The sequence below is a fragment of the Podarcis melisellensis genome (assembly GCF_964234715.1).
Source record: "Podarcis melisellensis genome assembly, chromosome: 1".
Lineage (NCBI taxonomy): Eukaryota > Metazoa > Chordata > Lepidosauria > Squamata > Lacertidae > Podarcis > Podarcis melisellensis.
In genome coordinates, this window is record NC_138528.1 from 125,483,820 (window position 1) to 125,510,458 (window position 26,639).

Genomic DNA, 26,639 nt, shown 5'->3' on the forward strand with positions numbered 1-26,639 from the left:
GTGTGTGTATAGATTCCCCCCCATACATTTTTCCATCCCCTACCCCCAAGTCTTCACATCTCTAGTCTCCGTTGGCTTGGCCTGCCAACTTGCATGGATTGATCAGCAAACTTCGAACTGCAGGGAAGCTGCTGTGCTCTTGTAGGAACTGCGTGTGAGATAGAAACTTGATCGCACAGGAATTATTTTGGAATCTAAGATGCTCCTTGAATTATCTGTGAGTCGATACCGGAGCAATGTGATTGACCTAGCTCAGGGGTAGCTGACGTGGTACCTATTGGAAGTTGTTGTACTGTGACTCATATTAAAGCATTGGCCATGTTGACTGGGGCTGAAGAATAACCTTTTCAGATTACCTGTGTGATTTGTGACATCACACCCAGGAAAAGTAGCACCGAGCCTTTGTGGTGGTTACTATGACTGTAGTTCAACATTGGTTTATATTGAAACAAATCGGTGTCTTACATGGAAGTTTCTATTTCCTTAGGAGTCGTGTTTATTTCTTGAATACATTGCCACGTAGGTGAATGGGCTGATTTGTCAGCTGCGGTGGTCAGAAATGTTTTTTTAAAAGCAACACAACACTCTAGTTAAGGACTCCTGTTTACTCTGGAAGTGAGTCACCCTCCTGTTCTGTTTTTTCTTCTTCTCCCGAAGAAGTGTTTCTATTTTAGAATAGTCTTTTGATGTCTGTCCTTGTCTTTGAGCAAAGATTCCTTATCCTCGTGGTTGATGCTGAGAGCATGACTACTTTTTATCAGTGAGAGGCCAAGAGATGCTTCAGTGGATTCTAGAAGGAGCACAAGTTCCCCGTAATGTATAGAAGGAAATTTATTACATTTGCCTGTAGCCATTGCCTTGTGGGACATCTTTGAGAGAAGAAAAGGCTAAGAAGTAAACCATATGAAAATCCAGAGTGGAAAGCCAAAGATGGTTGGATGGTATCTTGTATGTGACCTGCAGCCAAGCTGGTGTTAAAGGTATTGTTTAGACCACATCTGCGAGGCCAAGAGTGGAGATTTGTTGTCTGGTCAGCCCAGGACCTTCCTACACACTGCCTAGGCTTGCACCCTGGAGAGGTCACTTACCATATTTTTTGCTCTATAGGACGCACTTTTCCCCCTCCAAAAATGAACGGGAAATGTGTGTGCGTCCTATGGAGCGAATGCAGGCTTTCACCGAAGCCTGGAGAGCGAGAGGGGTCGGTGCGCACCAACCCCTCTCGCTCTCCAGGCTTCAGGCAGCTATCCGCAAGCCTTCAGGCTCCAAAAGCTTGCAGATAGCAGCCTGTTCTGGGGGGCTGGGGTCGGGGGAAGCTCGGGCTTCCCCCGTCCCCAGCCCCGCAAGCTCTGGGAGCAGCGGCGAGGTTGCACGCAATCTTCCCGCCGCTCCTGGACCTGTTCTGGGGTCAGGGGAAGCTCAGGCTCCCCCCCAGCCCCACGGCTGGGGGGAAATAATATTTTTTCTTTATTCCCCCCCCCTAAAAACTAGATGTGCCCTATGGTCTGGTGCGCCCTATAGAGCGAAAAATACGGTAGATGCTGCTTATGCCACAGAAACAATGCAGGAGGAAGCAGCAGTTACGAGCTACCGGTCTCTGCAACCACAGCAGGTGCTGTGATTCTCCAGTGGATTGTCTTTGCCCCAGATGCACACTCCAGTGGTCTCTCAAGACAGACGGGTGCCAACAACACGGCTTTAAAAAAATGGTTGCAATTAATTCTCCAGGTCCCTGTGTTCCATACAGCTTCTCCTGAAATTCATTCAGGTGCTTTTGCTTGGGTAGATGAAGATGGTGACTCAAGGCTCTCAAACCACTTGAGAAGGGATGGGAATTTTGGAAGTGATTCGCCATGCAAATGCAAACCCGATAAAGCAGATTGTGGGACTTGCCAATGCCCACAAGTTTGAGAGCTGCTCCGCCCAAGTCTTTATGTGGTTGACTTCCACAGGAGCTTCATCAGCTTTCTGCAAACTGTGCTCAGCTTCTTGCAGCAATGGTAGTGCTAAATCATGGCAGAGAGACGTATTGTGAGAGAAGTACCCAGTAGCACGAGAGATTGCTGTGACTGTTCCACTCAAAGTGGTGGACTAGCTGTGATCACCATGGAACTTGGCATGGTTCCAGTGGCCTGATTCACCCAGCATGGGAAACTAAATTAGCTTAATGCATGAATATGTGGCCTTCTGGAGAAGACCTTTCAGCTGCTTTGCACCTCCCCTGTCTTTTCTACTCCTGCTCTGCTCCAAACTAAGCTAAGGTTTGGCTTAGCGTGTCGTCCAGACTTGGGCTCATTCTTAAGCTCTTTGCTCACTGGCTATGAGCTGCAGCCAAAGTTTATTCTTGGCCAGCCGTGACACAATGACGTCTGACTGTCATTGGCAAAAACGACCACCTCGACATTCTCTTAGTTGGCTCTGCTCAGTTGCTCCCTAGCCTTCCCTTCTGCTCTGCCTTCTGCCAAAAAGATGTTCTTTCTTATACCTTCTAGCTAAGCTATAACATCTAAGGATATGTTAAAGACAAGAAGCTGTGTCTACAGACTCAGATACTTCGTCCACCTAGCTCTGCACTGTTGCTGGTAGCAGCTTTGAGGTTTCTTGTTGCTAGGTCTTTTCCAGTCCTGCTTCCTGAGATCTGTTGTCAACTGAAGAAAGGAGAGATTGACCTTCTGTCCTTTTAAGCTTGCATTTGTTCTACCATTGTAAGCCCATCCATTCCATCTCATAGTGGCTGGAGAAACCCAGCCAGATGGGTGAGGTATAAATAATATAATAAATCAATACTAAGATCATCATCATCATCATCTCATAGCCTGTCTTGGGGACCCAACAGGTCAATCTCCTTGTCTTCCTCCCAATTTATTGGATATGGTTTTAAAAAAGTTGTATGAAGTTGCTGATGTCGTATTATGTTTTATTTTAATATTTTTGAGTGTTTTGGGAAGTGGAATCTCTGGAGAATGGTCAGTCTTGTTAGGGAATATCTCAGCATCAGGGCAGCAGTGTCAGGAAGCAGAGTGGTATTCTGGGAAGTTTAAAGTGACCTCAACACCAAGTAATACATGATTATGGCAGGAAACTTGGGGGGCACGAATGGGGCAGCATTGGACACACACATTTACAAATGCTTCCGGAAGAAAAATTAACTTTTTAAATCTGTTTGCCTTCGCAGAAAGACCCAGACTACTTGAAGCTCTGGTTGGACAGTTTTGTTTCTAGTTACGAACAGTTTTTGGATGTGGATTTTGAAAAGCTGCCCACTAGGTATGTAGAAATAATAGTTCTTTGTGTTGATGCCTAAAAGTGAGATGGCTGATTTAATAAGTATGTGTGTGTTGATATATGCAATCTCTTTGGGACTTCTTTACATTGTGGCTGTGCTGTGTGCAGACATTTTGCTCGACAAAGAAAGTCGAGAAAGTGCAAAGAAAACTTAGTGGCTGCATCCATATGATATACCGTATTTTTCGCTCTATAGGACACACTTTCACCCCCCAAAAAATTAAGGGGAAATGTGTGTGCGTCCTATAGAGCGAATGCAGGCTGCGCAGCTAAGCCCTAAGCCACAACAGGGAGACAGAGCACTGCGGAGCACTCCGTCTCGCTATTCTAGCTTGCGGACAGCTGCACAAAGCCTCAGCAGGGTGCCTTCACCCCACTGCCCTGCGGAGGCTACGAAGGCTGTACGAAGGTGGGGGGAAGGGTGCAACCCTTCCCCCCACCGTCAGCCCCACAAGCTCGGGGGGCAGCGGGAAGGCGGCACGCCGCCTTTGCGCTGCTCCCCAACCTGGTCTTTGAGGCTGGCGGTGAACGCACCTTGAACGCACAGAACGCACCTTGTTTTAGAGGGGGAGAACAAGAATTTCCCCCCCCCTCTTCTCCCCCTCCTATGGTCCGGTGCATCCTATAGAGCGAAAAATACAGTAATAAACCATGGGATTGTGTGACATACACAAGCTGGAATGAGTTATGGGCCTTCATGCTTCCCTCCTTTCCTCACATGGCAGGGTGGAGAGGAGTTGGGCTGTGTTTCCTCTTGTGGGTCACAAATTTGATAAGTTTCAGGAAGCAAAGAGTAGGAATGAGCGGATAGCAGGATCTTAAGTTTTTTACATGGAATCTCCGCTTGTTGGGTGAACTATAGAGAGTGGTTTATTAACAAAATCAGGTTAGTTAAAAAGCCAGCTTCAGAAACCACGGTTTGAAGTTCTGCCAAATTCCTGTTCCCAGGTGCTCATTTGGGCTCCTTCTGCCTTTATCTGCCACGCCAATCATGGCCACTACAAGCTTTTACATCTCTCAGTTTGCTCTCAAATGTGACTGAACTGTGTAATTAACTTCCAGTGGAATCGCTCCCAGTCCCTAGGTTTTCCCAGGTCAGCTGCTGGTTAAATCAAAGGGGAACCAGCAGTAACCCAAAATAAATTTTCAGTGTGAATAAGCCCTGTGTTTACGTGTTTAACCCCCACCCCACTTGTTCCACACTGGTATTTCTTGATTGTCCTGGTGTTCATTCTTTAAAAATGGGCTTTGAGCTGCCAAATTACAGAGCCAGGTAAACATTCTTGTTTGCGGTGAACCAGGAAATGACCTCAGTATGTGATTTCAGCTGCATAGTCATAGACACATTTACTCAGAAGTCAGTTCCCACCATGTCTAGTGGGGTTTACTCCCTAAGGAAGGATGCTTAGGATCCTGGCCTTGGTTTGCTTTCGATGATGACCATTGAATCAACCTTTTGATTGATTAAACCTGTTCAACAGCAACAGCGGTAGACGTATTTCCGCTTACCTGAGACTGAACCCAAACACCGACACCAAATTATAGGTGGACTTCAAACCCATGGCTGGTGGGCTTGCATTTGTCACAGGAGGTTGTGATTTTGTGCAAACCCATCATAGATTCCTGAGATTGAGAGGATGAGACACATTACCAGTAGACAATGACAGGTGTGGTTTTAGCAATAATGTTACAAAGGGGTATGTAAAAATGGATTGGTGGAGGAGCTGGTGGAAGTTCAAAAAATTGGAAATATGAGAACAAGATTGTGTTGTTTAATTTGTAAAAGAAAATCTAATAAAAAAATATATTAAAAAATGGATTGTTAACAGGTCAAAATGTAAAGTTACAATATATTAAGATAAAATATCAAGATAAAAGCAAAAATGGTAAGGACTTGCTGAAACAACTATTGAATTAGAATACAAAAAAGGGAGGTGTGAGGAGGTCAGGGAAACAAGTAAATGAAAGACAGGACATGGAAAGACTGATTTGTTTTTAATTGTTTTTATTTTTCTGTATTTTGTATTTTTTCTTTTTTTCTTTTTTTCCTTCTTTTCATTTTTGTAACTTCTTTGAAACTTTAATAAATATTATTTTTTTAAAAAGACAATGACAGGTGGACTAGGATGCTTAGCAGATTGTGAATACCTTTTTTTAAATAAAAGATTAAATGGATTGTGTGTCTCCCCCCTCTTAACTAATAGTATTTTTTTAAAGACGACATGAATGCATGAACAGTAGCTTCCCTCCCCATTACTCTCCAGTGCTGTTACTGAGCGCTCAGTATAAAATCCGCTGTTTTCCTCTGAGATTAATGATGGGATTAAACTTGCGACCTAAAAAGAAAATCAGCATAGAGGACTGGACTTTTATTGCAGCAGATGAACAAGGGAAGATATCTAGGCAGCTAAAGACAAGGCGAGACTGTATAGAGTATTGGATAGCTGGCATCAAATAGCAAATTGCTTCCCATTATATCTTCTCTACATTGTGTTTTAGAGTATCATTTTTTTGCTGTCTGTAATAACCAGATTGCATAGGAAGAATGCCGTCTCTTAGAATACATTACAATGAAATGCTTATGAAGCATTGATGGTAGGAAGATTTGAAACGTGGAAGGACAGCAATTGATATGAATTACCGTGTTTTATACCTCGCTACATAGAAATCTAGTAGTTTCCTGTTGGTTTTCTTATTTTCTTTTGTACAGTGTTACCTTGGTTTTCAAATCCGTTCTGGAAGTCTGTTCTAAAACCAAAGCGTTTCAAAACCAAGGTGTGCTTTCCCAAAGAAAGTAAAGCAAAATGGATTAATCCATTCCAAACTTTTAAAAACAATCCCTAAAACAGCAATTCAACATGAATTTTAACAAGACCATTGATCCATAAAATGAAAGGAGTAAAAAATGTACCTCAGTCACACAATCCATCAATCAGTAGTTGAACTGGGTTCTACACAGTCACACAAAAAAAGAGCCACAAAAACACAAAATAAATAGCAAAAACAGACAAACCTCAGCATAACACTCAAATCGGAAGTGTGGCACTCAAACCAGAGCACGTTCAGCTTCCGAAAAAGGTTCGCAAACCGGAATACTTACTTCCGGGTTTGCAGTGTTTGGGTTCCAAGTTGTTTGAGTACCAAGGCATTTGAGAACCAAGGTACCACTGTATAACAAATGTGGGGCAGCAACCATCCATTGGATCATTTCTGGCTCGCAGACCGAATGCAGGATGCAACCGATTGCACGCACTCATCCTGTGGTTTGCAGTCTTTGCTTTCGCGTAGCCTTCTCACCCGCCAATCCTTTCTCCTAGCAATCTTAATGCACCCTAGTCCTCAACACATTTCAAGGAAGTAAATTCTCTTGAAACAACCAGATGCTTGTTTCTAAGAAACACATTTCAGACCAGGATGTTTAGCGTGTCGTTTGTGGCTGTTTCTGCAGCCTCTGCTGGGGGGAGGGGGACGGCAGCGGAGGGCAGGCAAGATTGAGCCCTCTGCGGTATAATAGATCTCTTGACCGCTGCGCTCAGGAGAACATGAAAGATTAATCCATTCTGCTGCTTTGTGTTTCCTGACGCAGCGATGGCATCTTGTTCTACTTACAATTGAAAGGATGAACCCTTGCCAGCTGGTTAAAAAAAGTCTGTTTTGTCTTCCTTCAGGGGAGCATTTTTCAGTTGTGAAAGGAATTTGAATATGCCAAGCCCTCGCCCTTCTAATTACGGTGTCAAGAGTATAAATAGAGAAATGCAGGTTTGCCTGCTATAAGGTGACTCGGACACTGACGAGCTTTTCTGGAATCAAAATCCACGGAGAACTGACTAGTTTGGGGAACAACTGGCGGGCGCAAATTGATTTTTACAACTGTAACTACTTCTGAAAACGTTATATCTCATTGGACTTCTGGCCCTTCCAGTTAGCGTATAGGATTAGTATCCGGTCCGATCCATCTTAAATTAAATATTTGAATTCTACAAGAGCACACGCTCCACTCTCTCCCGTTGAAACCGATGGAATTGAAAAGTGCTGAATTTCATGTGGATTACGCCCATTGTTAACCTGTTATGCCTTGCTTCTTCTGAATCAACAGTTTGGCATTTAGTGAGCCCTGGCAGCCTGTACATCTGCTGAAGGCTTTTTTATTCTTAAAGTCAAATATTTATTTAAAGTGTTAATTATAGGATTAAAGTGCAAGAGTCAATCTTACGTAATTTATTGGCATTATTACAATTTATTGGCCCTCTGGCAGTGAAATGTCTGGATACCATTGTATCGTGAAGTGCAGTAAAAGATGTTACGTGCATAAAATACGTTAGCGGTTATTGCTGCTTGCCCTAGTGTGTGTGTGTTTTTTAAAAAAGCTCTCGGCTTTATTTTTAGGGTGGATGATGTCCCCCCAGGAATATCGCTGCTTCCTGATAACATCCTTCAGGTCTTGAGGCTCCAGTTGCTGCAGTGTGTCCAGAAATTGTCAGAAGGTCTAGAAGAACCACAACAGGCCTTGTCGCTACTCCTGGTCAAATTCTTCATTATTCTTTGCCGGTATTTTATATTATTATTATAAAGAAACCTAGTTGACTTTTCAGAAGCCGGCTGGGGCGTGGAGTGTTTATGGGGAGATATTACCAGTACTTCCCCCTCGCAGTTTGTTATCTTACCAATTCCCAACTTGTTAGGTGCTGGCATGGTTGCTCGAGAGCGAAGAGGCAACACTCCCCCCGGTCTTTTCCAGGCTTTATTATCTGTACAAAAACATTTACAGTGCAGAGCGTCTCAAGCCCCCTTGCCCAGATTGTCCAGAGCTTTGGGCTGGGCTGTCACCAATATGCTGATGACACTCAGCTCTATCTGCTGATGGATGGCCACACTGACTTGGCCCCGTAAATAGCAACACACTAGAGGTCCCGGGCCCTAAGGAAGTTAGATTAGCTTCAACCAGAGCCAGGGCCTTTTCAACACTGGCTCCGGACTGGTGGAACGCTCTGCCTCGTGAGACCAGGGCCCTGCAGGATCTGATTTCTTTCCGCAGGGCCTGTAAGACAGAGTTGTTCCGCCTGGCCTTTGGCTTAGAATCAGTTTGATTCCCTCCCCCTCTTTCTTTTTTCTTTTTCCTTTCTCCTCCTGTGATGATGCATTGTAATATTTTAATGTTTCAATATTTTAATGTTGTTTTTTAAATTGTATTCATTCAACTTGTTTTTATTATTGCTTATTAGCCGTCCTGAGCGGGGCCTTGGCTGGGGAGGGCGGGGTATTAATAATAATAATAATGATAATGATGATGATGATAATAATAATAATAATAATTCGTCCAGGTCTGTTCAGTCGCTAGTAGAATATGGGAGTGGGCGGTCCTTAAACTTTCCCCAGCATAACAGTCTTTTGACCCCCATCCTTCTCCTCCCCTCTCTGAACTTAAGCCTACTGCGCAGGGAGGGCGTTGGCAAAGGGGGACTTGCCTCCCCTTCGCTTTGCTCAGGCTCGGTGTTGAGGCTCTCTCTAACATCCTCCGATCCCTGCATCCCTTCCCCACTAGAGGCGGAAGAGTTTCTTCCCCCCGGAGGAAGAGCTGCTTCACCCAATCTTCGGAGGCTCCCTGTAACCCAGCGGCCCTTCCACCTCTCGCCTCTGAGCTGATGGCAGTTCCATACCTTCACTTTTTAACCTTCTCGATTCACGGCCCTCACTCCATGCTCCATTGTCAACAGCTCCTTCATCCTCAGAATCATGGAGCCGGGGCGAGGAACCCCAGGACCTCCAAACCTAAGGTTTCTCCCCAGGCCACGCCCTCCTTAGCCATGCCCTCCTTAGCCATGCCCCTCCTTAGCCACGCCCCTCACTGGCCCCTACCCTCCTATGGCATTTTTACCCAGCTGGAATGTGTCCTTGGGCCCTGACAATGCCTTTTGTTTGCCTGGGAGGGCTGTGTGAGCATTTGTTGGAACTTCCATGCAGGACAAGGGTGTCAAATTTGCCTCTGGCCCCCACCCAGCATTGTCCTGTGGCCCCCCAGAAGTTTGTCTAGAAGGAAATGTGGCCCTCAGCCTGGGAAAAAGCTCCCCCAGCTCTGACATGGAGCAGGGTCCGTCCTACAGAATTAGAGGTGGCTGTGTCCATCAGTGACGTATGGGCAGGACATCTGATGTGAAACAAGATTTACCCTGGTAAAGAGGAGGCTGAGATATGATGGCCACCTTCAGATATCTTGAGGGCTACATGGGAGATGGAGCAAGCTTGTTTTCTCCTGCTCTGGAGCGTAGAACCCAAAGCAATGGATTCAAGTTTTGAGAAAGGAGATTCTGACTAAGTACCGGGAAGAACTTTCTGACAATAAGAGATGTTTGGCATCGGAATGGTCTCCCTCATGAGGTTGTGGACTCTTCTTCCTCAGAAGTTTTAAAACAGAGTTTGGATGGCCATCTGTCATGGATGCTTTAATTTTGATTCCTGCATTGCAGGGGGACTAGATCAGTGTTTCCCAACCTTTGGTCTCCAGCTGTTTTTGGACTACAATTCCCATCATCCCTGACCACTGGTCTTGCTAGCTAGGGATGATGGGAGTTGTAGTCCAAAAACAGCTGGAGACCAAAGGTTGGGAAACACTGGACTAGATGACTCTCTGGGTTCTGTCCAACTCTACAGTTCTGTGATTCTTCCCTACTTCTGATTCTAGCCTCATCCAGTTTGGTTCCAAATACCTCAGTTGGGTTTCTTCTGTAGCTCAGGTGACCCTCACAAACGTTCTAAAACATAGAAAAAGGTGTAAAACACACACACAAAATGGTTGATGGTCCAATGTCTAAATCTACATGGAGTGTTGCTGTGAACCATTTTTATGCTATTTGGTGATGGAGAGAGGGATTTCAATTCCATTAATGATACGGTTTGCCATCAAGTGGCTTTCACTGGGTATAATTTCCATGTTTAAAGACAGCCTCTTAATGTGAGATTATTCTGTATTTTTATAACACGGTGCAGATTGTTTTGGGAAATCGTGATATACCATTATTTTGCTGCGCGTTAAATCATATTGGACAGTTCTACCATGTCTTGCCACTCATGCCTTATTATTTCCCTTTCAGAAATTTGGCTAATGTGGAGGAGATTGGCACCTGTTCCTATATTAACCATGTCATTACGATGACTACACTGTATATTCAGCAGGTAGGTGAACCTGTAATTTGCTTAAATTGCTTTCTAGTCAGAAACTGGTGCTGCACTGAGAATAAACTCACCAACACTTGACTTGGCGATGTGTCCCGTCACCTGCAACACAATTCATCTCTTTATTTCCAAGTTCCATTTGGAGCGACAAAATTAATTCCACCACTGGAGTTCAGATTTAGTTGACTGGTTAGAACAGGCTCAATGAGTTTCACAATAAGTTTTGTGAGAATTCTTGATTGCTTTTTATTTTTGTAGCCGTACTGCAATGGCAAAGGAATGCCTGAAAATTAATTTAGGGGGTAATTTATAAGGTGGTGAAAGGTCTGCTTTCTCAACATTGCATGGAGACCCTACAGCAGTGCTTTCCAAACGTTTTGTGTGGGCGACACACTTTTTAGACATCATTTTGTGACACAGTAATTCAGTTTTGCATCATGTCGTGACACAGTAATTTAGTTTTACTAGCAAACCGGAGGTTAAACAAACCCCTTTCCAGCCCCGGGAGAAGTGTTTGTGTGATGCACCTACACACTGCAGCCAACACACTAATGTGCCGCGACACACAGTTTGGAAACTCTGCCCTACCAACTTGCCTAAAGTGTGTGGGGGCTGCATGTGCCCCCCACCTCATTTTATAAAACCTCCAGTACTTGCTGAATGCCCCCGTTTTCTGTCTCATTAGAGTTTCTTCCTTCTTGTTTGTTCCTTCCTTCTCCTGATCATGAGTGTGCGACACTAAAGTCAGAAAGGAATTACTTTCACTTGGTTTCTACGAGAGTAGTTATATAGGTATTTTGTACTAAAAATTGAAATAAAAAAATCCTCCATACCCTTTTGTTAAAAGAGTACAGTGGTACCTCAGGTTACATACGCTTCAGGTTACACGCTCCACTAACCCAGAAATAGTGCTTCAGGTTAAGAACTTTGCTTCAGGATAAGAACAGAAATCAGGCTCCGGCGGTGCGGCAGCAGCAGGAGGCCCCGTTAGCTAAAGTGGTGCTTCAGGTTAAGGACAGTTTCAGATTAAGAACGGACCTCCAGAACAAATTAAATACTTGACCTGAGGTACCACTGTATAGCCATCAAACTCAGTAGGGCTGTGTACAATTGGGAATTTGGGGTAGCCATGGTGAAAACAGAAGCAGAGTGGTCTGAATTCTGGTTCTGCCCACCAGCCAGGCAGGAAGAGAAAGTTGCCTTCCCTTCGGTAATTTTAGATATTTTAGAAGTGTTTTTTGGGGGGGTTCAGAATGTTTTAAGCAAACTACCTCAATCCTCATAAATAAAGCTGCAGGTTCCCATATTGACAATGGGGGAGACCAAGAGAGAGTGGCTTTCCTAAGGCGAGTTCGTGGCTGGAGACTTCTTGAGTAACAACTTGTTCTCATAGATGGTATACTACAGTGGTACCTCGGGTTACATATGCTTCAGGTTACATAGGCTTCAGGTTACATAGGCTTCAGGTTACAGACTCCGCTAACCCAGAAATAGTGCTTCAGGTTAAGAACTTTGCTTCAAGATGAGAACAGAAATCGTGCTTCAGCAGCGCAGCGGCAGCAGGAGGCCCCATTAGCTAAAGTGGTGCCTCAGGTTAAGAACAGTTTCAGGTTAAGTACAGACCTCCGGAACGAATTAAGTACTTAAACCGGGGTACCACTGTACTTGCCAAATAAATAGTGGTCAATTTTATCTTTAATCCCCTCCCCCATTAATTTTAAATATGTGATATGGTAGGATCCCACCCCCCCAAAAAAACACCTCATCACAGTTTGCTGACAGTCAATTTTTTTTAAAAAATAATAATGCAGCAATAACTTATAATAATTGACTTCCATCAGCTGGCCTCTAGTCCATTTTGCAGGTTTCCTGTGCAAAAGGGGATTCCCGGAATCCACTAACTTTTTTTTTTTAAAACCCTCTCTGATCACTCCCAAATTTAACAAGCAGTTTGGTGTAAGAACTGTGGGGGGAAATAAACAGAGAAAATTATACTGTGCGTGTGCCTCCAAGGCAATTTTCTCTTACTGCTATTTTAGCTGTATAATTTTTAGCATGTGCTTTGTACTTATTTTGGGTTTTCTGCACACCCCTCTGATCTTTTATAATGCGAGTGGTTTAAACATCTTTTAAAAATCAAACAATTATGGGAGCTCTCACATCCTATTTCAAATTTGCTTTTTGGGCCTCTTCTGATTCTGGCCGCCTGGCAACCCTGTCAGATGGGTTGGCCACAAATAATAAAAATATTTATTATTATTATTATTATCCTCCTCCTCATCATTATCTTGGGACTGGCCAGCAAGGAGGCCTATAGGCAGAGGCGAGGACAGGGGAGAGAAAACCTCAATATCTCATTATCGAGACAACAGCAATATTGCAGCATTTGTTTCCATTTTTCCATGTGCTTCGGTTTAACTGCTCCAATTGGTCCTGATAATTACGTAGGGACTGGGAAGGGGGTTATATTTCACTGTAGAATCGAAAACCTTTACAGTTAAACAGAACAACAACAGAAAAGTTGGTGTGTTTGGCAATGCTCTCACATCTGTATGGAAAGGGTAGGAGAGGAAAGAAGACCTGGTCGGAGGGCATGCATGATTTTGTCCCCGATCCCGAAACCCCTGTCTTCCTTGTGCCTCTGAGCCTGATGAACGTGGTATTTCACTTCTGCGCAGCTCTCTTTGAAAACCCTACCGTAGTTTTTGCTCTATGACTCATTTTTTCCCTCCTAAAAAGTAAGGGGAAATGTGTGTGTGTCTTATGGAGCGAATGCAGGCTGCGCAGCTATCCCAGAACCCATGACAGCAAGAGGGATTGCTGCTTTCACTGCGCAGCGATCCCTCTTGCTGTCCTGGCTTCTGAGATTCAGAATATATTTTTTCTTGTTTTCCTCTTCCAAGAACTAGGTGCGTCTTGTGGTCTGCTGCATCTTATAGAGCGAAAAATACGGTACATTTCATTTCGTTTCCTGGGAACCATGGGTAGCTAGCTGCTTTCCACAGAGTCAGGCTGTTGATTCCTCTCAACGGGCAACAGCTGTCCAGCATTTCAGGCAGGGCCGCGGTGCGTGCAGAACTGGTAGTGCTGAAAGTGTTTTGGTGACCGTCGTTTTTTTGCTGTCTCTTCAGCTAAAGAGCAAAACGAAGGAGAAAGAAGTCGCCGACCAGACACCCATAGAAGAGTTTGTAAGACATGCGCTGGCTTTTTGCGAAAGCCTGTACGACCCCTATCGCAACTGGCGGCAAAGAATCGCTGGGTAAGTGGCAATCGAGTGGGCGGTGTTTTATTGCTGCGCCGAATCTCTTTGCAGGACAAATGTCAGTGGAATGCGCCGACTTGCAAGCTCAGCAGACAGGCAATAGATGTGTATCTTTGCATTCTGTTGAAGAAATGTTTGCATGCACAGAGGATCTTGGCGTTTAGCTTCCCCCGCTGATGAAGAAGGTCCCGCAGTGTCTCTCCTTCCACCGCTGCTCCCTGGGTACCGCAAGACCCCTTGAAAACACGGGTTAGCACTTGCGTGGGTTGTGTGAACTCCTCTGGCACGGTCAGAGGCATCGCAAGCTACCCCAAGGGCACCGGAAGGCAGGGCACTGCTGCTGTGAGCTGCGCACTGATGATGATGATAATAATAATAATTATAATTTTTTATTTATACCCCGCCCTCCCCGGCCAAGACCGGGCTCAGGGCGGCTAACACTGAATATAAATACAGTAAAAACATTAAAAACCAAACAAAAAGCAAACAAACAGTTGATTAAAATATAAGTTAAAATACAGTTTAAAATGCAGCTTAAAATGCAGCCCCGTTTTAGTGGTAGCCTATAGATCAAAGCCATAAGTGGAGAAAACGTCAAATATTCACCGGGGCCAGCTATTCATGCTGGTCCTACATGGGCCAGCAAAAAGAGCCGAGGGAAAATTTATATACAAAATCCCACAGGAGGGGTTCCATCAAAAAAATAAATGAGAGGGTAGGGTTAGACTGAGTCCAGACCAAAGGTCAGGCGGAACAGTTCTGTCTTGCAGGCCCTGCGGAAAGATGTCAAATTCCGCAGGGCCTTGATCTCCTGCGGTAGGGCGTTCCACCAGGCCGGGGCCAGAGCTGAAAAGGCCCTGGCCCTGGTTGAGGCCAAACTAACTCCTTGGGGCTCGGGACTTCCAAAGTGTTGTTATTTATGGACCTTAAGGTCCTCTGCCAGGCATACCAGGAGAGGCAGTCCCGTAGGTACGAGCCTTAGGGGGGCCTTAGTGCTACCTTAGATAACAGGGCCTTAGTGCTCAGTTTCATGTAAAAACTGGGCTTGTAGATGTGTGGGCCTCCATGTCCTTTTGGACTCCAATTCCCATCCGCTGCACCAAACATAGCCTGTGGTCAGAGATGATGGGTGTCATAGTTCAGCAATGTTTGGGTACGAACACAGGTTGTCTATCCCTGCTTTCAAACCACCACCTTGCTGTTTTCTCTCCTGTAGTTTCTGTTGCTGCTTCGTTACCCATATGCCGTAGTTTTCAGATGAGAGTTTTTTCCTAATAAAAATTAGTTTAAAATTTGGGTTCGTATTATATATGGATAGTGCATTAAGGGACGCGGGTGGCGCTGTGGGTTAAACCACAGAGCCTAGGACTTGCCGATCAGAAGGTGCGCGGTTCGAATCCCTGTGACGGGGTGAGCTCCCGTTGCTCGGTCCCTGCTCCTGCCAACCTAGCAGTTCGAAAGCACATCAAAGTGCAAGTAGATAAATAGGTACCGCTCCAGCGGGAAGGTAAACAGCGTTTCTGTGCGCTGCTCTAGTTCGCCAGAAGCGGCTTAGTCATGCTGGCCACATGACCTGGAAGCTGTATGCCGGTTCCCTTGGCCAATAAGCGAGATGAGTGCCGCAACCCCAGAATCGGTCACGACTGGACCTAATGGTCAGGGGTCCCTTTACCTTTACCTAGTGCATTGGTAGGACGTGCGATTGGTTGCTGCCGCGATCAGAAGATTGTCAGCGGTGATTGGGGCGGGTGAGTGGTGGCTGTGACAATGCCTGCTGTGTATTGGCTGCCGCTGTGACAATAGAGCGGGCGATTTGCTGCTGTTTGCAGTGAGCAGGCATACAATTGGTGCCTTTGGTGATGTATGCGGTCATGCGGGTGAGCAATTTTCAGCAGTACCCCCTCGAAAAAAACCTAACAATATTGGGCATTTCCCCCAAAAAAGGTCAACAACTCTTGGCAGTCTCCCCAAAGCTTAACAACTCCCCCCATTTTCTTAATTAGGAGTCCCCCCAAATAGGGGGCATTTTATACACAGGGCTGTGTTGTACATGGAAAAATGTGGTACTTTTGTTCAAACTCTCCTGTTATATATATATATTTTCCATTAATACGCCCCCTACTTAAATACACCTTTTTTCAGTACATTGGGCCTATTATAACAACTGCCTTTCCAGCAACTTGGCAAGCACAATCTGTAACTTGTTTTCTGCCATTGCTTTTGCTGCGTTATTCTTAGCCCTTGCACAAGCTCACTTTGGAGCGATGTAACCGAGCCTAGAAAAGTAAACAAACATAGTAAGATTCGTCTCCTGCGGTGTAAACTTTGCAATCTTGGAAAAGGCATTCTTTTTTAATCACGCATGCAAGATATTCACTGAATAACGGAGTGCTGGAACTTGTCACATCTCAGTCATAAATACAGACAGACAGACAGTTAACTAAGGAGAGAACTTTATCATATAAAAAGGTAAAGGGACCCCTGACCATTAGGTCCAGTCGTGACTCTGGGGTTGCAGCGCTCATCTTGCTTTATTGGCCGAGGGAGCCGGCGTTAGACTGCAGTCAGCTTCCAGGTCATGTGGCCAGCATGACTAAGCCGCTTCTGGCGAACCAGAGCAGCGCATGGAAACTCCGTTTACCTTCCCGCCGGAGCGGTACCTATTTATCTACTTGCACTTTGACGTGCTTTTGAACTGCTAGGTTGGCAGGAGCTGGGACCGAGCAACGGGAGCTCACCCCGTCACGGGGATTCGAACCGCCGACCTTCTGATCGGCAAGTCCTAGGCTCTGTGGTTCAATCCACAGTGCCACCTGCGTCCACTATAGCATCCACTAAATGACTTATTAGTCAAGAAAATGCATTCTTTAAAGAAAGAGAGAGTAGGAGAGGCTAGTTTTGTTTGTTTTGATGGGGGGGGAAGCAGGGGGAACTGCATTACCTATGAAATTAGTGGGCCAGTGGCTATGGGAGACAAATGTGACTCTTATTGTGTGCATTCCATGAGAATGTGAAACTGCAGTGAATACATGCAGTCAAATAAAGACGTGGTTGACCCATATCTTTGGCGATCACTTGTAGCTGAGTCAGATTGTCTTCCATAAACATGGTTTTAACAATGAGTCCGTAAGTGACAGTGGAGGCCAATTCTGGATCCACACGTCCCTCCACAGTGGGGACATTGGTTACTGGGTGGGAGTTGTGGATTTGCCTAGCGTGCCTTCCTCTTAGCATGTTTCTCCCTTGCATCCTGGGTTTGAGTGTCTTCAAAGCCCATGACACCTTTGGTAAAGGCTGTTCTCCAATTGGAGCGCTTGCAGGCCAGTGTTTCCCAATTGTTGGTGTTTATACTACATTTTTAAAAATTTGCTTTGAGAGAGCCTTTAAACCTCTTTTGTTGACCACCAGCATTATGCTTTCCATTTTTAAGTTTGGAATAGAGTAGTTGCTTTGGAAGACGATAATCAGGCGTCTGCACAACATGTGCTTATGTGGCACAACGAAGGAGCATACTGGCCTAGCTTGGACCAATATAAGTTGTCACATTCAGATCTTGGCTTATTAAGCCATATGCTTTCGGGAGTGCCTGCTTAGAAATAAAGTAGTCCAAAATAGTACCGTGGTAGTTTTAAAAGTGCTGCCAGTGTAATATGGAAGAGGTATTTTATTGCATTTGAAGACACGTATGCTTTAGAATAAATAAAAAATGTGTTCTGCAGTGTCCGCCTACAAATAAATCTTACCTCTTGGTTTCTCTTTTTTTTAAAAAAATATATACAGACGAATTCTGAGCAGTGTTGAAAAAAGCAGGCAGAAGTACAAACCAGCTTCCCTCACAGTGGAGTTTGTCCCTTTCTTTTACCGTGAGTATCATTGCCTTGTTTTTTTAATGTTTCTAGTGCTAAATTCGGATTTTTTTAAGGGATAAAATTCATTGCTGCACACTTCCAATCTCAAGGTGACGAGTACAAAATAATTCCTGAGAACTGCTTTGGGACATTAAGCACAGTTAAATGCAAATTAACAAATTCTTTTTGGCACATATTATCTGACCATTTTCATGCATGCCTGTGGTTGACTTTTGTGTATTTTGCCAAGGTTCAGATATTAGCTTAGCCATGGAGCTCACTTGGTGACATTGAGTTACCGTATTTTTTGCTCTATAAGACTCACTTTTTACCTCCTAAAAAGTAAGGGAAATGTTTGTGCGTCTTATGGAGCGAATGCAGGCTGCGCAGCTATCCCAGAAGCCAGAACAGCAAAAGGGATCGCTGCTTTCACTGCGCAGCGATCCCTCTTGTTCTAGCTTCTGAGATTCAGAATATTTTTTTTCTTGTTTTCCTCCTTCAAAAACTTATGGTCTGGTGCGTCTTATAGAGCGAAAAATACTGTAGTCACTGGCCCAGTTAGCATGTACAGTGGTACCCAGTTAGCATGTACAGTGGTACCTTGGAAGTCAAACGGAATCCGTTCTGGAAGTCCGTCCGTCTTCCAAAACGTTTGGAAACCAAACTACAGCTTCCTGCCAATCTGAAGCCGCAGAAGCCCCATCGAACGTTCGGGTTCCAAAGAACGTTTGCAAATGGGAGCACTCACTTCCAGGTTTGTGGCGTTCAGGAGCCAAAATGTCCGAGCAGCAAGGTATTCGGGATCCAAGGTATGAGTGTAAATCTAAGCCAAACCATGTTGTTGTTGTTTAGTCGTTTAGTCGTGTCCGACTCTTTGTGACCCCATGGACCAGAGCACGCCAGGCACTCCTGTCTTCCACTGCCTCCCGAAGTTTGGTCAAACTCATGCTGGTAGCTTTGAGAACACTGTCCAACCATCTCGTCCTCTGTCGTCCCCTTGTGCCCTCCATCTTTCCCAACATCATGGTCTTTTCCAGGGAGTCTTCTCTTCTCATGAGGTAGCCAAAGTATTGGAGCCTCAGCTTCATGATCTGTCCTTCTAGTGAGCACTCAGGGCTGATTTCCTTCAGAATGGAGAGGTTTGATCTTCTTGCAGTCCATGGGACTCTCAAGAGTCTCCTCCAGCACCATAATTCAAAAGCATCAATTCTTCAGCGATCAGCCTTCTTTATGGTCCAGTTTAGGGACAGGGGTTGACTGTAAAAACCACTCTGGAAATTTCAGCTAACGTGGCTTCCCCCTAAGCTATTTACCCTTACGTAAAGGTTTTTTTTAAAAGTTCCAAAATGTAGTTTTTGTTTCAATAGCCAGCTTGTTTTGAGACTTGGGCGTCTCCACTGCCCACTTCATTTAAAAATGGTGACATTTTAACAGTGCTGGTTGGTGACGTTACTCAGAGATTTTTATGGTGCTAATTTCAAACAAAATAATCTTGTGGCTTTGGCAGCAGCTCGTTCATCTGCGTAAAGTTATTGCTATGGTAACAGCTTCCAGGTTAATGTTTATTGCTGAGAAAAATTCCTTAAGCTACTTGTAATTCCCTTCTGCCAGGTATGCTTTGAGCAAAGAATACAGTGTAATGATTTTTCAATGGAAGGGGAAGATTTTGGGCCTGTTCTAGTTTTTGCCAATAGGAGGGGGTTTTTTTGTGTGTTTTGGGCACTGTGAATGTTTAAGAGTTTTTTGCTGCATAAAATTTTATTGGATCCTATGTCAGTATATAAAATCTCTGTGCACTTAATAGCACCTTTTAAATGGTTGCATTCTCACATAATACTAAACTACGATTTAGCATTATGTGGAAAAAATGCGGTGAGCCTCAGACTTTCATGCTACCTGCCTCATCTCCACTTCTCTCCTCTGGCATAGCCTGGAACAGATGTCCAGAAATGTCCATTTCTGTTTCAGGCTAACTACAGCTTGTCACAAAGTCTGAACTAGGACAAATGTTGGTTAGTTTTGACAGCGGTTTGTGAAAACAAGCCAACTTCAAACCATAGTTTATGAAGCTGCCTTGTTTTCGCTAACCACGGTCAAGGTTTAAGTGTGACACTAAACTGTGGTTAATCTGAGATGAAAGCAGAAGTTTCCAATCTTCTCGTGGCTGCGTTCAGGGAATCTTGGTGTGCATCCTTACCGCTCGTATATTGATAAAATAGAGAAGAGAAAATTACTATGTTTTGATGTGTTTTAGTGCATCCTTTTGCAACTTGGGTGTCAGGGAACTGCCATTGGAGCCAGAGGCGGAGGGAAGGCTCCAGAGCGATGCCGGAGAGGGTCCCAGCAGGGAGAGAGGCAGCCCATCTGCTGGGGAAGGAAATCAGCGTAACACCAGGGGTGAAGGGGGGCAGATGGGGGAATCGGAGAGAAGGCTCCAGGACTCTTCACCGGAGACCAGCCGGGAGAGCACGGGTACTCCGCTGCCCACACCCTCCCTGCGCAGAAGACTTCCGCGCAGGGAGAGTAGGAGGAGACTTGGCGTCAAAGAACTTCTTTGCTGGAAGAAGTTCAAGAAACGCCCAGTGACGGATTCTGCCAGCGACTGAGACAGCCACGGGTGAGAGGCTGTCCAGAGAGAAAGGGTTCAACCAGGCAACCTAGCCAGGAGTGGCGGCAACTTACGCATGGGCAACCCCTAGAACCATTACATTGGGGTTCTCAGATGTTGCTGGACTTAAACTCAGCGTCATCCTATAACATTAGCTAATCTAGCACCTGAAGACCGAAAGTTGAGGAAGGTTGGTTTAGTGAGATGTGAGCACACCTAACCTCCTCCTCAGTTCATCTGTTGTCTCTCTCCTCTTCTTCGCCAACATATCGAGGAGGAGGCATTTGGAAGTTTTGCTTCTGCTTTTGATTAATCGTACTTTGCGGTGTTCTTTGTACCTTTTAACCTGTGCTTAATCTTAACTGGCGCTGTGGGTTAAACCACAGAGCCTAGGAGTTGCCGATCAGAAGGTCGGCGGTTCGAATCCCCGCAACGGGGTGAGCTCCCGTTCCTCGGTCCCTGTTCCTGCCAACCTAGCAGTTCAAAAGCACGTCAAATTGCAAGTAGATTAATAGGTACCACTCCGGCGGGAATGTAAATGGCGTTTCTGTGCACTGCTCTGGTTCGCCAGAAGCGGCTTAGTCGTGCTGACCACATGACCCGGAAGCTGTATGCCGGCTCCCTCGGCCAATAAAGCGAGATGAGCGCCGCAACCCCAGAGTCGGCCACGACTAGACCTAACGGTCAGGGGTCCCTTTACCTAATCTTAACTGGGGCTAGTTTAAACAAGCGAGCTTCTGAAACCATGGTTTGGAAGCAACTGTAGTTAAAATGAGCCAGTTTGTATGCTATGAGAACAAAACAAACTACAGTTCTTTACTAAAAGTTCAAGCAAAAAAGCCTGAATTTCCCCATCCCAGGTGTACTGCTATGTTTCTCTGAAGGATGCTTTACTACTACATAGTTAAATGTGACGATTTGGAAAGGTGGATTTAACTGAAACGGTGGCTTAATTTTACCACTATAACTAAACATTGATTATAGGCCTTCTGGTCAAGATGGTGTTGAGCTAGGCACCTGGTCCTGGAGCTCCCAGATAAAGCCATTTTAATTTAGTTTTAATTGGGCTTGTATTAAATCACCTGTTTTTATGTCTTAAAAAAAGGCAGATTTGATTATAGATTCGAGGGTTGACTTCGTTAAGAAAAGAAAAATGGGAGTTACGTATTTGTACAGTAATTGTTTTTGAGATATATTATTTGACCATGCGGCTACAAATCTTTTGGCTCGAAGTTAACGTGCCTGCAACTTCTTCTCTTCTTTCAGAGTGTTTTCAAGAAAGTGAGCATCTGAAAGAGAGCCTGAAGTGTTGTTTGCTACACCTCTTTGGAGCGATTGTGGCTGGCGGGCAGGTGAGAAACCCAACAAATATTGGCGTCATCTTATTGACTGAAGGACGCAGCCATGATGATCTTCAGCATGATTGTTAACAGCCCATCCTGGCTCCTCAAATCTTAGCAAGAAACAGATATTATTATTATTATTATTATTATTATTATTATTATTATTATTATTATTATTATTTAGTTTTCAATTACAGTCCAGTAACAGCCTCATTTTAACAATACCAATTTATAATACATTTATTAATACCAATCATTCAAATACCGAGTTATATAATTATATAATTTAGATAAAGTGGGCCCCCATGTGCTAGATTTGATGATTTGATGGTTTTCTTTATTTCTGCATTCCAAAATCTTATTAATTTCAATTACATTCTGGTCATAATAATTATTCCTCTTACAATAACTGCAATATTAATAGCTTCTATTCAAGTTGACACACTGATCCAGTGGTTGCCATCAGTTTGATTTGAGTTATTTTTATAATGAATGATTTTGATATGTTGTAATATTTTATTGTTGTTAGTCGCCCTGAGCCTGGCTTCAGCTGGGGAGGGTGGGATATAAATAAAATTTATTATTATTATTATTATTATTATTATTATTATTATTATTATTATTATAATATGTGGAGACCAGATAGGCAGGAGTGGAAGGAAAAATGCTCATTGCCACTATTTGTCCATGCTTAAGAGTTTGCACGATACTATGATAGTGAAGTAACCTCCTGCCATGACACTTTATGTAAGCGGAAAGAAGATATTCGGATTCTGCACATAGAAATCACTCATCAACTTAGTCCAGATAAAATGATAAGGTTTTAAAAATAATTCGATATACAGTGGTACCTTGGTTCTCAAACTTAATCCATTCCAGAAGTCCGTTCCAAAACCAAAGTGTTCCAAAACCAAGGCACGCTTTCCCATAGAAAGTAGTGCAAAACGGATTAATCCATTCCAGACTTTTAAAAACCACCCCTAAAACAGCAATTTAACATGAATTCTACTATCTAACAAGACCATTGATCCATAAAATGAAAGCAATAATCAATGTACTATATTATAAAATAAATAAGACAGTATTGTCTTATTTGGTGCTGTGGGTTAAACCACAGAGCCTAGTGCTTGCCAATCGGAAGGTCAGCAGTTCGAATCCCCGCAACGGGGTGAGCTCCCGTTGTTCAGTCCCAGCTCCTGCCCACCCAGCAGTTCGAATGCACGTCAAGTGCAAGCAGATAAATAGGTACCACTCCGGCGGGAATGTAAACAGCGTTTCCGTGCGCTGCTCTGGTTCGCCAGAAGTAGCTTAGTCATGCTGGCCACATGACCCGGAAGCTGTCTGCGGACAAACGCCAACTCCCTCAGCCTATAGAGTGAGATGAGTGCTGCAACCCCAGAGTCGTCCGCGACTGGACCTATTGGTCAGGGGTATCTTTACCTTTAAGACAGTATTATAGATGATAAAAAATTAAAATTACATTTCTTTTCTTACCTGCACTGATGATAGTCATTGTTTGAATGGGGGGCTTTTATCCATTTCCACAGTCACACAATCAGTCAATCAATCAATCAATCAATCAATCAATCAGTAACTGAACTGGGTTTCACACAGCCACAAAAACAAATTAACCGAAAAACCCTCAAAAACAAAAATGCAAAATACCGTATTTTTCGCACCATAGGACGCACTTTTTCCCTCCTAAAAAGCAAGGGAAAATGTGTGTGCGTCCTATGGAGCGAATGCAGGCTTTCGCTGAAGCCTGGAGAGTGAGAGGGGTCGGTGCGCACCGACCCCTCTCGCTCTCCAGGCTTCAGGAAGCTATCCGCTAGCTGTGGGAGACCCAGCTCTCCCACGGCTAGCGGAGCGCTGCATTAATCCCGAAGCTTGGGGCGTGCGGAGCTCAGCGCGCCCCAAGCTTCTGGGTGCCGGCAAGGTCTCCGCTAGCCGTCTAGACCTTGCCGGCACCCAGAAGCTTGGGGCGCGCTGGGCTCCGCATGCCTCAAGCTTCGGGATTAGTGCTCCGCTAGCTGTGTCTAGGCTGCGGATAGCAGCCTGCTTCCCGGAGCGTCGGGCGCCCTGAAAGCAGAGCGCCCGGCGCTTCGGGAACACATCCGCAGCGTGGGGACCCTTGCAGGAGTTCCCCGCAGGGCTCCCCACGCTGCGGATAGCAGCCTGCTGCCTGGTGGGTGGGGCGCCCTGAAGCAGAGCGCCCCTCGCGCCAGGCAGACATCCACAGAGTGGGGAGCCCTGCAGGCGTTCCCCGCAGGGCTCCCCACGCTGCGGATAGCAGCCTGCCGCCCGGTGCGAGGGGCGCCCTGAAGCAGAGCGCCCCTCGCGCCAGGCAGACATCCGCAGAGTGGGGAGCCTTGCAGGAGTTCACCGCAGGGCTCTCCATGCTGCGGATAGCAGCCTGCTGCCTGGTGGGTGGGGCGCCCTGAAGCAGAGCGCCCCTCGCACCAGGCAGACATCCGCAGAGTGGGAATTTCCCCCCCCTTTATTCCCCCCCCCCAAAATAGGTGCGTCCTATGGTCTGGTGCGTCCAATCGTGCGAAAAATACGGTAAATAGCACAAACAAAAGTTCCATACGCAATCCGTTCCGGAAGTCCGTTTGACTTCTGAAATGTTCGAAAACCAAAGTGCAGCTTCTGATAGGTGCAGGTGCCCCGGAAACATTGGATGTTCGGCTTCCAAAAAACACTCGAAAACCGGAACACTTACTTTCAGCTTTTTGGCCCTGAATGGGGTAACTGTGCCCCTGAAGGACCAGGTGCGCAGCCTGGGAGTCATTTTGGACTCACAGCTGTCCATGGAGGCACAGGTCAATTCTGTGTCCAGGGCAGCTGTTTACCAGCTCCATCTGGTACGCAGGCTGAGACCCTACCTGCCTGTGGACTGTCTTGCCAGAGTGGTGCATGCAGGCTCTGGTTGTCTCTCGCTTGGACTACTGCAATGCGCTCTATGTGGGGCTACCTTTGAAGGTGACGCGGAAACTACAACTGATCCAGAATGTGGCAGCTAGACTGGTGACTGGGAGCAGCAGCTGAGACCACATAACACTGAAATTGAAAGACCTACATTGGCTCCCAGTACGTTTCCAAGCACAATTCAAAGTGTTGGTGCTGTCCTTTAAAGCCCTAAACGGCCTCAGTCCAGTATATCTGAAGGAGCGTCTCCACCCCCATCATTCTGCCCAGACACTTAGGTCCAGTGCCAAGGGCCTTCTGGGAGTTCCCTCGCTGCGAGAAGCCAAGTTACAGGGAACCAGGCAGAGGGCCTTTTCACTAGTGGCACCCGCCCTGTGGAACGCCCTCCCACCAGATGTCAAAGAGAACAACTACCATACTTTTAGAAGACATCTGAAGGCAGCCCTGTTTAGGGAAGCTTTTAATGTTTGATGTATTACAGTATTTTAATATTTTTTTTGGAAGCCACCCAGAGTGGCTGGGGGGACCCAGCCAGATGGGCGAGGTATAAATAATAAATTAATATTATTATTATTATTTGGCATTTGAGAACCAAGGTACCACTGTACCAAATTGGGTGTTGTTGTTTTTTGCGGTTTGTTTCAAGGTTTGCTGATATAATGTCCTTGTATTGAGAGAGTTCTATTGTTGACTTTAGAGAAATGCTCTCCAAGCCATATCCCCTGCCACCATGGAAGTCTTGATGCGCGTACTGGCAGACTGCGACGCATGGGACAGCCGAGACCCCGACGAAGTGAGCAGGAAGGCCGAGCTGACCCTGAAGTGCCTGACGGAAGTGGTTCACATCCTTCTGACAAGCAGCTCGGATCAGCGGCAAGTGGAGACCAGCACCATATTGGAGAACTACTTCAAACTCCTAAACTCGGACCACACGGCTTTGCCGAACTCGCAGAGGTCCCGGCAGTGGGAGAGCCGATTCATAGCGCTACAGATTCAAATGCTGAGTGAGTGTGACACCCCTTCTGGGAGTTGGAAAAAGGGGGGGAAAGGTTGAGGTTTCTCCCTGGAACCATTTGCTTTTAGGGGTGGCAACATAGAATAATCTTGTGCGTAATATAAAAAATACAAAGTGAGACATTAAGGAAATCCAAAGGGAAAATATGAAGAACAGAGGCTCTGATGAAAGGATTATTAAAAACGTGCGAGGTAAATGGTGGAAGTCTTTTTTTTAAAAAAAAATACTTTCTTTAAGGTAGATAAGGACAAGATGAAATTATACAATTGAATATAAATATAGATGGGAAACGGCTATGTATTGTGAGTACTTATCTACTTTAAAAAATTTTCACCTATGGTCTTTTTCTTTTACTTCTTTATTCTTTCTTTGTTCTTTTTTCTGATATTTTTCATTTCACTGCTTTATTGTGAATAGTATTTTATAGAGCTTTAAATAACTGTAAATATGTAAAGAGACAAAATATTCTCTAATTTTTTCCCCTTGTTTAGATGTATTTTTTCTTTTTCTTTTGTATTTTCTTTTGTTGTGTATATGTATGTTTTCTAATTTGTACTTAATAAAAATATTAAAATAAAAATAAAAAAGGGGGTGGCAACATCTGTGCTCCTCCGGATGTTGCTGGACTCCCATCATCCTCGACCATTGGCTATGCCATCTGAGTTGGGAGTTTCAACAACATTCCCCATCCTCGCTTTAGGGAGTGCTGACCGCGCTGCCTCGTGCCCTTTCTGTTGAGTCACTTTTTGTGGCTGGTGTGTAATGATGGCTTCCCAAATGAAACTGCTTCAGAAGGCTGACACAATCGAGATACATACCGTATTTTTCGCTCCATAAGAGGCACTTTTCCTCTCCTAAAAAGTAAGGGGAAATGTGTGTGCATCTTATGGAGCGAATGCAGGGGGGAGGCAGGCAGGAAAAGCCGCACACAAGCTCCGTGCGGTTCTTGTGGGCTTTTCCTCAGGAGGGAGAAGGGACTGACGCAGCCATTCAGTCCCTTCTCCCTCCTCATAGAAAAGCCCGCAGGAGCTGCGGGCTCCTTAAAGGGTGCACGGCTCCTGTGGGCTTTTGCGGGAGGTGGGGGTATTGCCATAGCCGCGCACAGCCTCTCCCGGCTGGAGAGGTTGCGCGGGGCTATGGCAGAAGCCAAGATGCAGCCCCGAGAAGCTCGCGGAGCAGC

At 45.2% G+C, this 26,639-nt stretch overlaps 1 protein-coding gene across 4 annotated transcripts in view; it reads left to right on the top strand.

Annotated features, from left to right (window-relative positions):
* NBEAL1 (neurobeachin like 1) overlaps positions 1-26,639 on the top strand; it is a 139,618-nt gene that overhangs the window by 26,495 nt on the left and 86,484 nt on the right. For all 4 annotated transcript variants that reach the window (XR_014163085.1, XM_081889448.1, XM_081889447.1 and 1 more), the window contains exons 3-9: positions 3,176-3,267; positions 7,672-7,833; positions 10,374-10,455; positions 13,587-13,714; positions 17,498-17,580; positions 21,440-21,525; positions 25,142-25,448. Coding sequence is in view for 3 of the 4 variants with exons in the window: in XM_081889448.1 (XP_081745574.1) it covers positions 3,176-3,267; positions 7,672-7,833; positions 10,374-10,455; positions 13,587-13,714; positions 17,498-17,580; positions 21,440-21,525; positions 25,142-25,448 (940 nt within the window). In the remaining variant the exon portion in view is untranslated. The remainder of the gene's footprint in view (positions 1-3,175; positions 3,268-7,671; positions 7,834-10,373; positions 10,456-13,586; positions 13,715-17,497; positions 17,581-21,439; positions 21,526-25,141; positions 25,449-26,639) is intronic.